Source organism: Podarcis cretensis (genome assembly GCF_951804945.1).
Source record: "Podarcis cretensis genome assembly, chromosome: 16".
Taxonomy (NCBI): Eukaryota; Metazoa; Chordata; class Lepidosauria; order Squamata; family Lacertidae; genus Podarcis; species Podarcis cretensis.
In genome coordinates this window covers 35183062-35197526 of record NC_137186.1, presented here as the reverse complement: position 1 = coordinate 35197526, position 14465 = coordinate 35183062, and the positions used below count along the sequence as shown (strand labels likewise).

The following is a 14465-nucleotide window of genomic DNA, read 5'->3' as shown; positions in this document are numbered from 1 at the left end:
GGCAGTGCAACTTAGGTGAATGTATTATGAATGGATGTATCTTTATCACTATGTTTGGTTTTTAGTTCTTTTTACAGGGGCAGGGTGGGAAGGCTATATATTGTAATGCTAAAGGTGACAAGCTGAATCTTACGCCAGCAACATGCAGCTTCCTACATCAACTTGATACATTGAATTTGTGTTGTCTTCTAGTTGAAGATGAAGAGGAAACCATCGAAGAGCAGGAAGCTAAAGAAGGCAATGTCAATCATCAAAGTGAGCTATCCACTTTGGCAAAAGAAGGTGAGTCCAAAGACTTCTGAATAGCATTTCCACTGAATGTCTGAGAATATATGCCTGAAATATATGCCTGAGAATATATCCCTTTCTCTTTGCACACTGCTTTCAGCCTTAGCATCACTGATATTCTTGTTGACTTATTTGGAGAGGTGGTAGGCTAGACACTTTTGGAGTTCAAAACGCTTTCCAATTCATATGTTGGAACATGACACAGATAAGAAATGCATGATGGTCTGTTTCACACATAGCGAATGGTTTACTGTGAACACGCTGATCTTTATGTTGTTTCATTCCTCCCTGCTAGTGCACGGAGAAACAAACCACAATCCTTGGCTTAGTCTTCCATCTGTACCAGTGAATTCTGGTTTGTTTTGCTCCAAACAAACCATGGCTGGCAAACCAAGAACAAACCTTGACTTATCCCTATGGTTTGTTTTGTGTGAAACAAACCATAACCTCCGGTTTGGACAGAATGCTAAGTTATTGTGTGTGTGTAGCGAAGGAGGTTAGTCAGGATCGGGAGTCTATCTACCCTCCCCCTCCGCTTCCCACCATCCATAGATACTCCTTTGGTTAGACTTGGTCATACTACTCCATATTGGTTTGAGCACGGATGAGACCAGCTGTGGAAGGAGCATGGAGATCCAGTTGGAAAAACCCAAAAGCCCAAGAGAGGTGATTGGGAAGGAGTGGTGTGACATATTCAGAATGCCCCTGTGGCTGAGAAAAAGAAATCCAGAAGGAGGCTGAACCACCTTCCCCCTGGTCAGACTCTGCATCTGTGAATGAGTCCTCTTTTTCCTCTCCCAGCCCTCCCAGTGCCTGTGGGAACTCTGCTCTCTGGTGAGCCTGGGCATATAATCTCATTTGTGATCTTAATTTAATTGAAGCTTGAGAATCCAGACCAAAAAAATGTGTTTTCTGCTCTAGAAACGAATACCTTCCAAAATGACACCGCTCCATCCATCTGCGAAACATTTTTTTGAAAGCGCTCTGTTGTTGTTAACATGAAAGCCTTGCGTGGATGTTAATTAGGAAGTACCATTTTAAAAATAACATTGTCCTGTCTAAAATGGTTTTCGTCGTGCTCTGCTTTGGTGCTAAGTAACTGCAAAGGCATCACACTTTGCTTTTTCAATCTCATTCAGCTGAACTGTCTTTGGATGATTTGGTGAAGATGTATGAAGGTGCCTTTGCCGAGAATTTTCACTGGCCCCAGCCAAAGCTTGAAGAAGAGACTAGTGAAGAAGGTATATTTTGGTGACGTTTCATTCCAAAATACCATTGAGCTGCTCTGACCTTTTTAGGGAAAATGTTTTGCATCCACAGTTCCGCAGATTATTTATTTATTTATTAAATTTAAGTAGCCTACCTTCATCCTGTGTCCTTGGGATGGTTAATATAATAATACTTCAGATTGATGTAGATCTTTAGAATTTTCAGAGGATGCTGTCTAGGAATCAACGCAACAGCTCTGTCAGCATTATAATCCTCTTGTCAAAGATGATGGGTGGAATTAAAGCTGAGTACAGTGGTGCCCCGCGAGACGAATGCCTCGCAAGATGAAAAACTCGCAAGACGAAAGGGTTTTCCGTTTTTCGAGGTGCTTCGCAAGACGAATTTCCCTATGGGCTTGCTTCGCAAGACGAAAACGTCTTGCGGGTTTGCTTCCTTTTTCGTAAAACCGTTAATACCTGGGGAATCCGCACTCCGCAAGACGAAAAAATCGCAAGACGAAGCAACTCGCGGAACGAATTAATTTCGTCTTGCGAGGCACCACTGTATGAGAGTCTTGTTTAAGGCCACCTAGTTGCGACCTTATAAATTTGAACTATAAGGGCATATTCGTTCTTAAACTGCTACAATACACCAACAGCGTATTTGCCCACGCTTTAACGTTAGGAAGGTTGCAGGGGAGGAAGACAAAGGATAGAAGAGAATTCAAAGCATGTGTAAACAATTAGCAATCTTTCCTCAGTTATGCATGTTAACAGGGATTGGACGTACTCATGTGCACAAGATCCCTACAGTCAGTGTGCATTTGTCCCATGCATTTTTGTTTAGTTGGTGGCCGCCACAGGAAGTGATCAGGCTGCGTTACTTAACAAAGCATGATTTCTTCCTTTTTTTCTCAGTGGCAGGGCAGTGCGGGGTGTGTGCATGTGCCAGCCTTTTCCAGAGGCCCTTTCACAATCCTGCTGTTTAAATTTTATTTTGTTCTCTTGATTGTTTTGTTTAGAAGTGCAGCAACTTTTAAGAGGTGAGTTAGTCTGAGAAAGACTGACTTTCTCAAGGCCACCCAGTGAGCCTTGTGGAAGAGCATGGATTTGAATCCAAGACCAGCTCTGCACTATATTTCCTGACAGTGGAACGGCTTCATGCTGTCTCCTGAAGGCCTGCATGCTGAGATGGAATGCCATCTAAACCAGGCGGGGTAGATAACCTGTGGCCCACTTTTGGGGCTCCCAACTTCCACCAGCCTTGCCTATTGGCTGTGCTAGTTGAGCTGTATATGGAAGTTGGTCTCTCCAAAACATCTGGAGGGTCACAGGTTACCCTTTCCTGATCTAGGTCACTGGGTTATTGTTTATGATCCCATTCTCACCTGGATTCAGTGTCTTGGATTCTAGTATGTGCAGAAATATTTTAACGTGTCAGGTGTTATTCTGACGATTCTGCCTGTGCAAAATTGATTGTTTGGTGTATTGTTTTGTCAGAGATGGAAGACCACACAGCTGAAAGGGAGAGTGTCCAGAAGGAAGTTATCCTGATCGATTCTCTCCTTAGCATTGATCAGTATAAGGGCGCTGAGAGAGCAGTTCCTACTAAGAAACACGGGAGGGACATTGCAGAGGTAGCGGCTGCAGCAGAAGCGCTTTTGCCAAAAGGCAGCGCCCGGATCACAACTTCGGTAAGTATTTTCTGTTCCATTTGTGGCAAACAGTTGACTGCATGTAGAGATGTCCCCACCGCATTCTTGCAGTGCAGTTCTAAACTCATTGGCTCAGAAGTGAGACCTGCTATGTTTAACGACACTTTCCCCCCCAGATAAGTGTGCACAAGATTGCTGTCTTAACTGCTCCTATCTGCTGCTTTCTTCTTGCAACACCCCCCCCGAATCCATAGTTGTACGAGTGTAAAAGTGATCTTTAGTTTGAATGCTCAGCAATCTTACAAAACTGTTTCCTCCGTGGAAGCCTAAGAATTGATATGAAGGTGTCATTTTTGTTCAATTGACCATTTGAATGCCCCTGGAATTCCTTTAACATTTGTATTATGAAAGAATTCTGCAGTGGTGGGGGTAATGCTGCTAGATAGAAAGTGGCGGTAGGCTAAACAGAATTGCCCCATATTTTAAAAAACAAATATCCACCGGCATCCAAGACAAGTTCTTTGTGAACTGCTCTGAGATCTGAGGATGAAGGGCGGTATACTACTACTAATTCTGTTTGAGAAGGGGAAAATTTGTCTAGATCTTTAGAAATAAACTTTACTACTTTAGTAAAAAGCTGCTGGTTGTCCTGTGAAGGAATCTTGGAAGTTTTTAAAGTGTGGGGCTGCATGTCATTTTGTTGCAGGTTAAATACAACACTCCTCCCCTCTTGTACGGCTCCCTTCGAGAGTACCAGAAGATCGGATTGGACTGGCTTGCCAAGCTGTACAAGAAGAATCTCAATGGCATTTTGGCAGATGAAGCCGGGCTTGGCAAAACGGTGCAAGTTATTGCCTTTTTTGCACATCTGGCGTGTAATGAGGGTAAGCCTGCCCTCTGCTTTGCAGCTACTATTTACTGAAATGGGAAATGGTCCAGGGCTGGCTTTCATGCCAGCGTTGGGCTCCTCAGAAGTGAACAGCTCTCCTACATCCCTCTCCTTCTCTTCCCTTTACCAGGTGACTGGGGCCCTCATCTCATTGTTGTTCGGAGTTGTAATATACTGAAGTGGGAGCTTGAACTGAAGCGATGGTGCCCTGGGTTGAAAATCCTGCTCTACATTGGCAGCCAGCAAGAACTTCGAACAAAAAGACAGGTACAGCACTCTGAAGATATTTTTTAAAAAATAATTCAACATCTGACGGCTGAGCAAAATTCCACCTATATTTCTCATTCACTATAGCTATGCCCCATCTTCCAGCTGAGATTGGCTTAGCAAGCAAGTAGCTTACAAAAATTAAAATCCAAAATATATGTGCAATATATTAGGAATAGTGTATGTACATTTCAGGCTCTTTTGGCCCCTGGCAGTTGGATGTCACACCCCAGGTTCCAGGCTTTTGCCTGTAAAGGAGGAGTGGGGGAGCATCAGACCTTGCAGACAAATGTGTCCCTTCAGGCCTCTAGCCTTTGGAAATCTCCGCAGGTCAGATCTCCTTCCCAGGGCTCAATCCTTAACTGGATCACTATGTAGTTTTGCTTAGCTGAAATGTCTCCTTGAAATCTGATAATGCCCCTTGCTTACCTGGATAGAGGATACAGAAGGGTGTGTAAGTATGTGTAGAAACTAGCATGCAGTACAAAGGCAAAAATTCACATTTGTTGCCCACATTTGCCTCTGGCCATGCCCGCCACATGCAATTTGCCTCCAGAGGATTGCAAAGAAGGAAAAGTGGCCCTTAGGCTGAGACAGGTTCCCTACCCATGCACCAGAAGGATGAGGCATTTGAGTAGCTGTTGAGCACAAATGGTGCCAGCTCACAGAGATAACTGCCTTCCATTGACCTGAAGGCCTCTTCTGACCCCTGTTGTGAGACACAGTCCACATTCCCCAATCTGGCCGTGGACGGTGTGGCTGTGAAGCTCACTGGGTGACCTTGGGTCAGCACCGCCTCTCAGCCTAACCTACCTTGCATGGTTGTTGTGGGGATTAAATGAGGAGCAGGAGAACCATGAGATCCTTGGAGAAAAAGGTGGGATATAAGTGCAATAAGAAAATAAATTGGTTGCATTTATATCCCCACCACACCTTCCTTAGAGTTGCTCAGAGCAGCACTTAATTAAGTATTGGTGAATTTGGCTCCTTGCAGGAGATTCCCTGTAGTAGTTTAGATCAAGAGGAAGGGTCAGTAGTTCAGTTGTAGAATATGTACATTGCACGCAGAACAATAATAATAATAATAATAATTTTTTATTTATACCCCGCCCTCCCCAGCCAAGGCCGGGCTCAGAGTGGCTTACAAGCAATAATAAAAACAAGATGAATGATTACAACTTAAAAACAAAAATAAAATACAACATTAAAATAATGGAACATTAAAATATTAAAATGTAGCCTCATCGCAGGAGGAGAAGGAAAAGAAAAAAGAAAGAGAGGGAGGGAGGGAATCAAATTGGCTCCAAGCCAAAGGCCAGGCGGAACAACTCTGTCTTGCAGGCCCTGCGGAAAGAAATCAGATCCTGCAGGGCCCTGGTCTCATGAGGCAGAGCGTTCCACCAGGCCGGAGCCAGAGTTGAAAAGGCCCTGGCTCTGGTTGAAGCTAATCTAACTTCCTTAGGGCCCGGAACCACTAGGGTGTTGTTATTTATGGACCTTGAGGCTCTCCGTGGGGCATACCAGGAGAGGCGGTCCCGTAGGTACGAGGGTCCTAGGCTGTGAAGGGCTTTAAAGGTCAAAAGCAGCACCTTAAATCTGACCCTGTACTCCACCGGGAGCCAGTGCAGCTTGAAAAGCACTGGGTGAATATGCTCCCATGGCAGAGACCCCGTGAGGAGCCTCGCTGCAGCATTCTGTACCCGCTGGAGTTTCTGGGACAGCTTCAAGGGCAGCCCCGCATAGAGCAAATTACAGAAGGCCTGGAGTTCAGTCCACAGCATCTCCATGGAGGGTTCCGAAGGTCTGAAAACCCTGGGAGCCCCTGTGTGTCAGTATAGACAAGATTGAGCTAGATTTTGTTGTTGTTTAGTCGTTTATTCCTGTCCGACTCTTTGTGACCCCATGGACCAGAGCACGTCAGGCACTCCTGTCTTCCACTGCCTCCTGCAGTTTGGTTAAACTCATGCTGGTAGCTTTGAGAACACTGTCCAACCATCTCGTCCTCTGTCATCCCCTTCTTCTTGTGCCCTCAGTCTTTCCCAACATCAGGGTCTTTTCCAGGGAGTCTTCTCTTCTCATGAGGTGGAGCTTCAGCTTCAGGATCTGTCCTTCCAGTGAGCACTCAGGGCTGATTTCCTTAAGAATGGAGAGGTTTGATCTTCTTGCAGTCCATGGGACTCTCAAGAGTCTCCTCCAGCACCATAATTCAAAAGCATCAATTATTTGGCGATCAGCCTTCTTTATGGTCCAGCTCTCACTTCCATACATCACTACTGGGAAAACCATAGCTTTAACTTTGTTGGCAAGGTGATGTGTCTGCTTTTTAAGATGCTGTCTAGGTTTGTCATTGCTAAGGCAGTTTGGTGTAAGGTAGCTTTCCATGTTCCTGTTTTATCTATGGAGCTGCACACCTCAACAGGGACTTTGATTTGGGTTTGCAACCTTATTAAACAACAAATTATTTAGCCTTTGAGGTAGCCAGGACTTTTCTCTTCCTTGCTCTCAAGTCAGAATTCAAGTCAGAATCTTGAGAAGGCAGGCCACATGGGCATGATTTCTTGTACCAAATCTGGGTGTTTTTCGCTTTCCTTACATTCGTCAGGGGCCTTAGCAAGAAAATACAATACGAACATATGAAGGTGCCTTTATTCTGTAAGACTTAACAGTTCATTACTGTGATTGGCAGTAGCTCTCTTCAAGAGCACTGGCAAAGGTCTTTCCTAGCCTTTCTGTCTGGTATCTTTTCAGCTAGGGAATCAGTTTGCAATCAGTTTGCAAAACTTGTTCTCTTATCCCTGGGCTCAATGGCCCCCTTTGCCAGGTAGATCCTGCTTATTTGTTGTTGCCTGGAGAAGCTGCAGTTCATTGGGAAGGAGCTGCTGCAAGAATTCCCCATCCCTTTGCAGAGTCTAAAGAGCAGGGGCCTCCCTGAGGGAAGAAAGTGTATTGCATGCTGATGGATATTTATTTAAATGAACATCCTCAAGGCAGCTTAGAACAGAGCAATAAGATGCAATAATAAAAACCAGTGAACATTGTCAATCGAATCCAAAGGGACCAGTAAAAATAAAAAATCATTACTCTCTCTAACACTGTACTAAATGCTTAGTGGTTTAGCAAGTATGCTTTAAAGTGCAGTGAGATTTCTGGAAAGAAAAGGCCAGGGGAAATCCTCAAGTTGTCTCAAAGGGGGAGCAGCCAAAAGACTGTTATTCACCACCCCCTTGCTCTTCATCCATCTTGCCTGCCTGCTACTAGGTATAACTGTATGAATGCCCTTGTTTTGAATAAAGCCATAGGCTTGGGAAGTTCTGTCTTCTGCCTGTAAGTTTTGACAAGCATAGTTATCTCCCTCCCTCATTTTTTGCAGGAGTGGATGGAACCCAACCGCTTCAATGTGTGCATCACATCCTACAAGCAGCTCTTCAAAGGCCACCAAGCCTTCACAAAGATGCGATGGAAGTACCTCATTGTTGATGAGATGCAACAGATCAAAAACATGACGGAGAAACACTGGGAAGCACTTTTCAGTCTCCGCAGGTCTGACACATGTAGAAGTCTTGCACCTTGCACTTCATAGTGCTTTATGTTGGTCTAGGACAGTGGCGGGTAGCCTGTGGTCCTGCAGATATTGTTGAACAACTTCAGTTCCCATTATTCCTGACAGTTGGCCATGGTGGCTGTGTGATCCTTGTTTGGGCCAGGAAGAAATCTGTGGGTTGAAAGGGGGGGGTGAAATTGCTAAATGGGATATCCCAAGTACAGGTGAGCACAGCATTCAGTGGCACAGGACACTACTGTCTTACATGAGAGTTTGGAGTGCAGATGAACATAAGCTGAAGACTTGCTCCCATCAGACTGAGTTCTCAAAATAACATCTAAGGCCAGGGCCAGATTACATCTTTGCCATGTGATTGTCTGTTCTGAAGACAGCTGCAGGGAGATAGATCTGAACCACAGCATGCGGAGAGGGGGCGTGTTGGCACCTTTGCAGTCAAGTAGCAGCTGGACAGTGTAATTTTTGTCAAGAAAATGGGAGTAGTTGTTGTGTCAGTTCTAATTGGGGAACCCAATTGCAGTTGCTATTTCTAAGGGAAACCTAAGCCAGGCATAGATAATCACATGACAACTTTATTGTTAATTCCTGGTCTTAACTGGGGCCTGAATGTGTTTCCTTTTTACCTGTGTGGGGTTTCCCCCCCTCTTGATTTTATTTACTAGTTCTAGTAAATTGCTAGATGGACACCAGTGGGATAACTGTCCCTTCATAGCATTTTGAACTGTTCTTCACAGCCAGCACCGCTTGCTCCTAATTGATACACCTCTGCACAACACATTGATGGAATTGTGGACCATGGTGCACTTCCTGATTCCAGGAATCTCCAAACCTTACCTGGATTTCCCAGTAAAAGCAGCCAATGAGGAGAATCAGGATTACTGCCACAAACTTGTCATCAGGTTACACCGAGTGAGTGACCTGACTTTGGTCTGAGCGCATGCATGGCTCTCCCAGCTTCGCTTTAGTAATATGGTTTAATTTAATGAATACAATATTTATGTTAACTTGGTTTTTCTATTTTCACCCGCCCCCAGATGATCCAGCCGTTTATTTTGCGAAGATCAAAAAGAGATGTTGAAAAGCAGCTAACCAAAAAATATGAGCACGTGCTTAAGTGTCGGCTTTCAAACAGACAAAAACTGATGTATGAAGATGTCATTCTGCAGCGGGGGTATGAGATATGCAACTTGTTGAACATGTCGGTTATGCAGTTCACAATGCAGAAATTTCAGATTGCGTTTAATGTGCTAACCAACTCTTTAGCCACCTTAAAATAATAGGATGTAGTTTAGTTGTAAGCACCTGCACAGAAAGCCTTGTTGCTGCTTTATTCCTCTTCCTGTGCAAGCTGCAAAATGAACCAGGAATCATAATTTCATGTTGCATTCAAACTAGGAAGTGTGGTTGAGGACTTCTAAATGAGCCAGATTCAGAAACATGGTTTAAAAATTGGATTCTGAATCTTACTCATTTGGGAAGCCTTTAAGCAAACCTAGGTGGTTTGCATGTAACAGGAAAGTATGGTTGACTAGTGATATCCTGGTTTGCTTAGCTTTTTGTGTGAAAGGAGGAACAGACTGGCTGCAAAGAGCACACATAACTCATGTATATTATGGCATATTAAGTCAGAATTTAGTCTGTATTGTAGCAAGGGTTGGGGGGGAAAGGAGTCCTAGCTACAATTTTAACGTAGCTTTTAGAACTATAATTGAATCATGTGAGTCCTGGTCAACACATGCTCAGAATGAGGTAGAATGGGCTGCATCTCTTCAGTCATCAGGTGTGGAGACTTGCAGTATGGAATGTGCACCTGTGTTAAAAATGCCTTCACTACAGATCTAGGAAGAGTGCCCACTGTTGCAGAATTGCTTAAGCTAAGCTGCTGTGGATCTGATTAGTGTATTGATGGGAGGCTGACTTGTGTCTCATGTAAGCTTCTTTGAGCTTTCCAAAGAAAAGTGGGATACAAGTACTGTGTAATAAATTAACGTTTGAGAATCTGCACCACAGCCATAAAACACTGGTTTGAGCGATGAAGGATGTTTCATGGGGCTTTCTTAACATTTGATTCAAGTTGACATGCTTCTTTCCTTTGGCAGAACCCAAGATGCTCTAAAAAGTGGGCATTTTGTCAGCGTTCTTCATGTTCTGATGCAGCTGCAGAAGATCTGCAACCATCCTGATCTGATAAACCCTCGGCTCTCCAGTTCCTCCTATGTCTCAGAGACACTGCAGTATAGAACTGCTTCACTGGTCTTAAAAGCACTTGAACGTGACGTTTGGAAGGTGAGTCAAACAGTGGACAGGGATTGGGAAGCTGTGGCTCTGTGGATGTTCTTGGACTCCCATCAGCCCCTGCTAGTATGGAACAAGGATGATGGGAGTTGTAGTTCAGCAGCATCTGGAGCAGGGTGGTCCAACGTTTCGTACCAAGTGGACTGCAAGAGTACTTTGACATGGAACCTGCAGGCCACATACTGCCTTGCGTGCGCAGTGACGGGAGGGGAGAACAGCAAGACCAAACTTTGACAAGCTTGTAACTCTATTTTAAAAGAAGAAGAAGAGAGATTCATCTGGCATGACTTGTTTTTGTGAAACCCATGCTGGATCTTAGTAATCTCAGCATCCTTTTTTAAGTGCTCACAGACCGACCATTCAATTATCTGTTTTATGACCATTCCTGCTTTACTCAAGGGCATTGTAGAGGGTGATCTTTACAAGCCTGCTTCTGTCTACACAGAACAGCATGGCATCTTCATCAGATAGTTAGTAGCACAATGTTGGGAACTGGCCTCATCCATAGAATTCAGTGGCAGTCACTCAGAGATCAGGATCCAGCACTCTCCCTATGAAGATTCACTGTTGCTTTTAATACAGAAATTGAAAACAATTTCTATTCAGGCAGCCTGTCACTTTTTAATATTTTTTAATTAGGCCCCTCATTAACTGTTTGAATTTTTGAATGTGTGGAATTGTAATGGTTCTTCATATAATGTGGTACGCTGCCTTGACAAGTTTGTCTGGAAAGGTGCCCCCCAAAATACTTCAAGCAACTAACTTGGTGGGTTTTAAACATTTAAATTATTATTTCATTGATGTTTCTTGGGTTTGTTTTGTTTTGTGAACAGAAGAGTAGGTTATAAACGATAACGTCGGATGAGTGGTACTAATGCTTTAAATTTCTCTTTGTCTACCTATAGGATACGGACCTGAGTCTCTTTGATTTGATTGGGATTGAGAATAAAATGACTCTGTATGAGTCACAAGTGCTGCCAAAGCAAAAAGTGACCAGAAAGCTCATTGAGGAAATATACACCTCTCCTCTACCTCCCCCAAGGCCTAATCCAGTGAAGTTGAAGCCAAGCAGGTATGCAGCTTTTAAAACAAGCCTGGAAAACCCATTTAATTTGAGCAGCTATTCAGTTGAGGCATTGAGCTGGGCATTTGACTGTTTAATGGCTTCTGTCGCTGCTGGTTTGAAATTATTTCTGAAGGGAGGGAACACCCCCCTGCATGTGTGCCCCAAAAATGTACTCCAGAGTGCTGGGGGGGGGGGAGTCTAGTGGAGCAGATGCAGAGGGTGAGGTACAGATGGAAGGAGAAGAAAGGGAAGCTAACATTGGGAGTAATGCAATTAGTTTACATGGGTTTTACTGAGCGTTCTGCTGGACAGTGAAATGATTTTAGACTGCCCGGCGGGCGGTCCTGCCGGGCTCCCAAGGCTTGCAGGCAGCAGCCTGTTCTGGGGGCTGGGGCTTCCCCCACACCAGCCCTGCGCCTGGGGGGGGGGAAAATAAATTTTGTTTCTTTATTCCCCCCCCCAAACTAGGTGCATCTTATGGGGCGGTGCGTCCTATGGGGCGAAAAATACGGTACTTTTAAGCTATGCAAGTGCTTCTGTTCTGTTGTCCAAAACTGTAATTCAGAACGGGGTTTTGTTAGTGTTGTGCTTGTGGGAGGAGGTAATAATGAAGTAACGCCCAACCTTTTCAGGTTGTTCCAACCCGTTCAATATGGGCAGAAGCCTGAAGGCAGAATTGCGGCTTTCCCCAGTGCTCAAGTGCAACAACGCACAGTGACGACAGCTACGGTGGCTCAACAGGGGCAAGTGCGTGGAAGGTCACCTGTAGCTACAGTGTCTGCAAATCAAGGTACGAAAGGTATTGCCACTCTAGTTTTCTTCTCGGTCTCAGATTGTCATATACCAGTCTGATAAATTGAAATTGTCCTCCCACCTGACTACAAGTATGGCCATTTCTTTCAATTAAACTGCCAGGTTAAAGCTGTGCACTGAGTGGATCAGGATGAAATTTAACACAGTTGTCATGGTGTAAGTGCTTCCTCTCAAACTCTGTTCATCACTCTCTCCTGTGTTTACCACGCCATCAGAAAACTGCCCAAAATAGGTTGACGGGGAATTTTTGTGTGTGAAATGCGAAGTATTTGACTTAGGTTTGCTGCCTTCCAACCTAAGCAGGGTCCTGTTTTAGCAGTTTGAAATTGGCTCTTAGTTGCATGCAGTTGTGGTACTCAAAATGTGAGGTGAGCCTCCCTGAGAAGAGATTTAAGCTATGTCCTGACCACACCACTTTTTTGTGGGTGCTGACCTCTCCTGCCACCTGAAAAACGATGCACCATAGGCTTTTGCCTACACAACAGTTCGTTTTGAGATCAAGCGGAGACCACTCCACGATTTTTCACGAGCTTCTCTCTGAAAGCTTTTGAACCAGTTAATGGGACAAATATACTACCATGATAACAGTTCTTTGGGGGCTATGCCAATATTAGGATATGCTTAGCGAACTGTGGGTTTTTTTTTTTTTAATGCTTTCCCATGGCAAGAGCTCCTTGTCACATTGAGAAAAAGGATTCTAGCCTAGTCTGTTTGCTGATGTGCTAGTTTTCCATGTGCAATGAACCCTTGAGGTGAGAAGAACATTAAGGCCTCTGAATACCAGTTGCTGGGAAGAGAGTTGTTGTGCTCAGGTTGTGTTTGTGGGGTTTCCATAGGCACCAGGATTGCTGCCATGAGAACAAGACGTTGGACTAGATGGGCCTTTGGCCTAATCCAGCAGGGCTCTTCTTAAGATGCTGATCTTTAGTATGCTGTTTTCACCTTCACTGCCCTGGGAAGCATGATGCCATATGCATGGGGGGGGGGGGAGAAGAGATTTCTAATGCAGGATATTAAAGCCTGCACTCTTTTTGCTTGCAAAGTCCTGGAAGGCTTGCGCCATATTCCTCCACTCCCCCGGTGTTTCCATCAGCTCGGAGAATGAGCACTGTAAGATTTTATCAGACTTAGTTATACTGACAGTGGGGCGGGGGCATAATTCCAATTTGTTCATCGGGATCTTTGATTTTTGTATTAGATTTTGTCCGAGCAGCTCATCTTTGGCACAGCTCAAGAACCCCACGTCCTACAATACTAACGGCTGTGGAAACAAACTAATAGCCGGTTGATGATTTTGTGACCACCTAAAGTTGCGTGTATGTGTGTGTGTGTGTGTGTGTGTGTGTATAATGAGCAGGCGGGCCTAATTGATAACACATGTAGTTTTCCATGACTTCTGTGACCCAGTTGGTATTTACGTTGCTGGTTGTTGTGTTATAGCCTGTGAAAACAGAGGATTTTGCAGCACTTCTGTACCTAAAAGCTGTTTTGTTTTGTTTTTTTAATTACAAAAAAAATCTCCAATGCTATAACCCTTAAAAAGCGGACTGAATCTAACAGCTTGCACAACCCAACCTTATTGATTGCAGCCTCCGCAGCCGTCTCCTCCGCAGCTCCACAGTTTCAGACAACTCAGTCTTCCATCAGTGCTCCTCCAAGACAGCAGCCAGCAGTGACCTTCACAGCAGCAACTAGCCCGGCCAATCCTGCGAAACTGCGGGGTCAGACCACTGTGCAGGCCTTACAGCTAGGCCAGGCCCAGCCACAGGCCCCCCCGCACACCATCCAACAGAGTGTGCTGCCTCAGAGGCTGGTATTGACCTCTCAGGCTCAGGCACGGTTGCCTAGTAAGTGCCCCAACTCCCCACCCCACCCCACCTCCCCTCTACAGGTTTCTCCCACTTTTTAATTTTTATTTTGTTTCCAAAGCTTCCCTGAGGTTAAGTTATTAGGCACCCTAAAAAAAATGTGTACAGAATGATTTTGTTGTGGTGGCTTGTTTTGTGGTTTTTTTGTTTTTCTTTTTTTAAACACAACTCCCCCCCCCTCACTCTGAGTAGCCTTGCTCACTGTTTTCCACTGCTTATATGACCATGGAGAAAGGTCCCAAATTTGGATAAGAAAAAAATATAATAGAAGGGGGAAAAAATGCTGTGGACATAACATTAGCGGTGTCAACTTAATCTCTTCATTTCTGCATGTTTTCTTCGCTGGCCAGACTTCTTTTGGACCCGGAAACAACTTCTACTCCCCCTGCCTTTTTTCTTTCCTGCAAAGCTCTCCTCTTCCTAATTTGACTCTCTTTTCTTTCTTTTTTTCTTTCTTTTTTTGAAAACACTAACTTCATCCTGCTAAGAAGGCCTCTCGACTTCCTTGGAGGCGAAAAATGCAGCTGTTAGGTGGAATGGGGAGGGGAACGATTCAG

The 14465-nt window shown here is 44.5% G+C and overlaps 1 protein-coding gene across 21 annotated transcripts in view; it reads left to right on the top strand.

Moving 5' to 3' along the window:
- Window positions 1-14465, top strand: part of EP400 (E1A binding protein p400) — a 77868-nt gene that overhangs the window by 26061 nt on the left and 37342 nt on the right. For 18 of the 21 annotated variants that reach the window (XM_079956256.1, XM_079956258.1, XM_079956259.1 and 15 more), the window contains 12 exons: window positions 193-282; window positions 1428-1529; window positions 2997-3190; window positions 3858-4035; window positions 4171-4307; window positions 7678-7847; window positions 8601-8775; window positions 8901-9037; window positions 9966-10152; window positions 11067-11233; window positions 11860-12026; window positions 13630-13887. In XM_079956256.1, the coding sequence (XP_079812382.1) occupies window positions 193-282; window positions 1428-1529; window positions 2997-3190; window positions 3858-4035; window positions 4171-4307; window positions 7678-7847; window positions 8601-8775; window positions 8901-9037; window positions 9966-10152; window positions 11067-11233; window positions 11860-12026; window positions 13630-13887 (1962 nt within the window). The remainder of the gene's footprint in view (window positions 1-192; window positions 283-1427; window positions 1530-2996; window positions 3191-3857; window positions 4036-4170; window positions 4308-7677; window positions 7848-8600; window positions 8776-8900; window positions 9038-9965; window positions 10153-11066; window positions 11234-11859; window positions 12027-13629; window positions 13888-14465) is intronic. The other 3 variants (XM_079956269.1, XM_079956263.1, XM_079956257.1) reach the window with 2 other exon arrangements.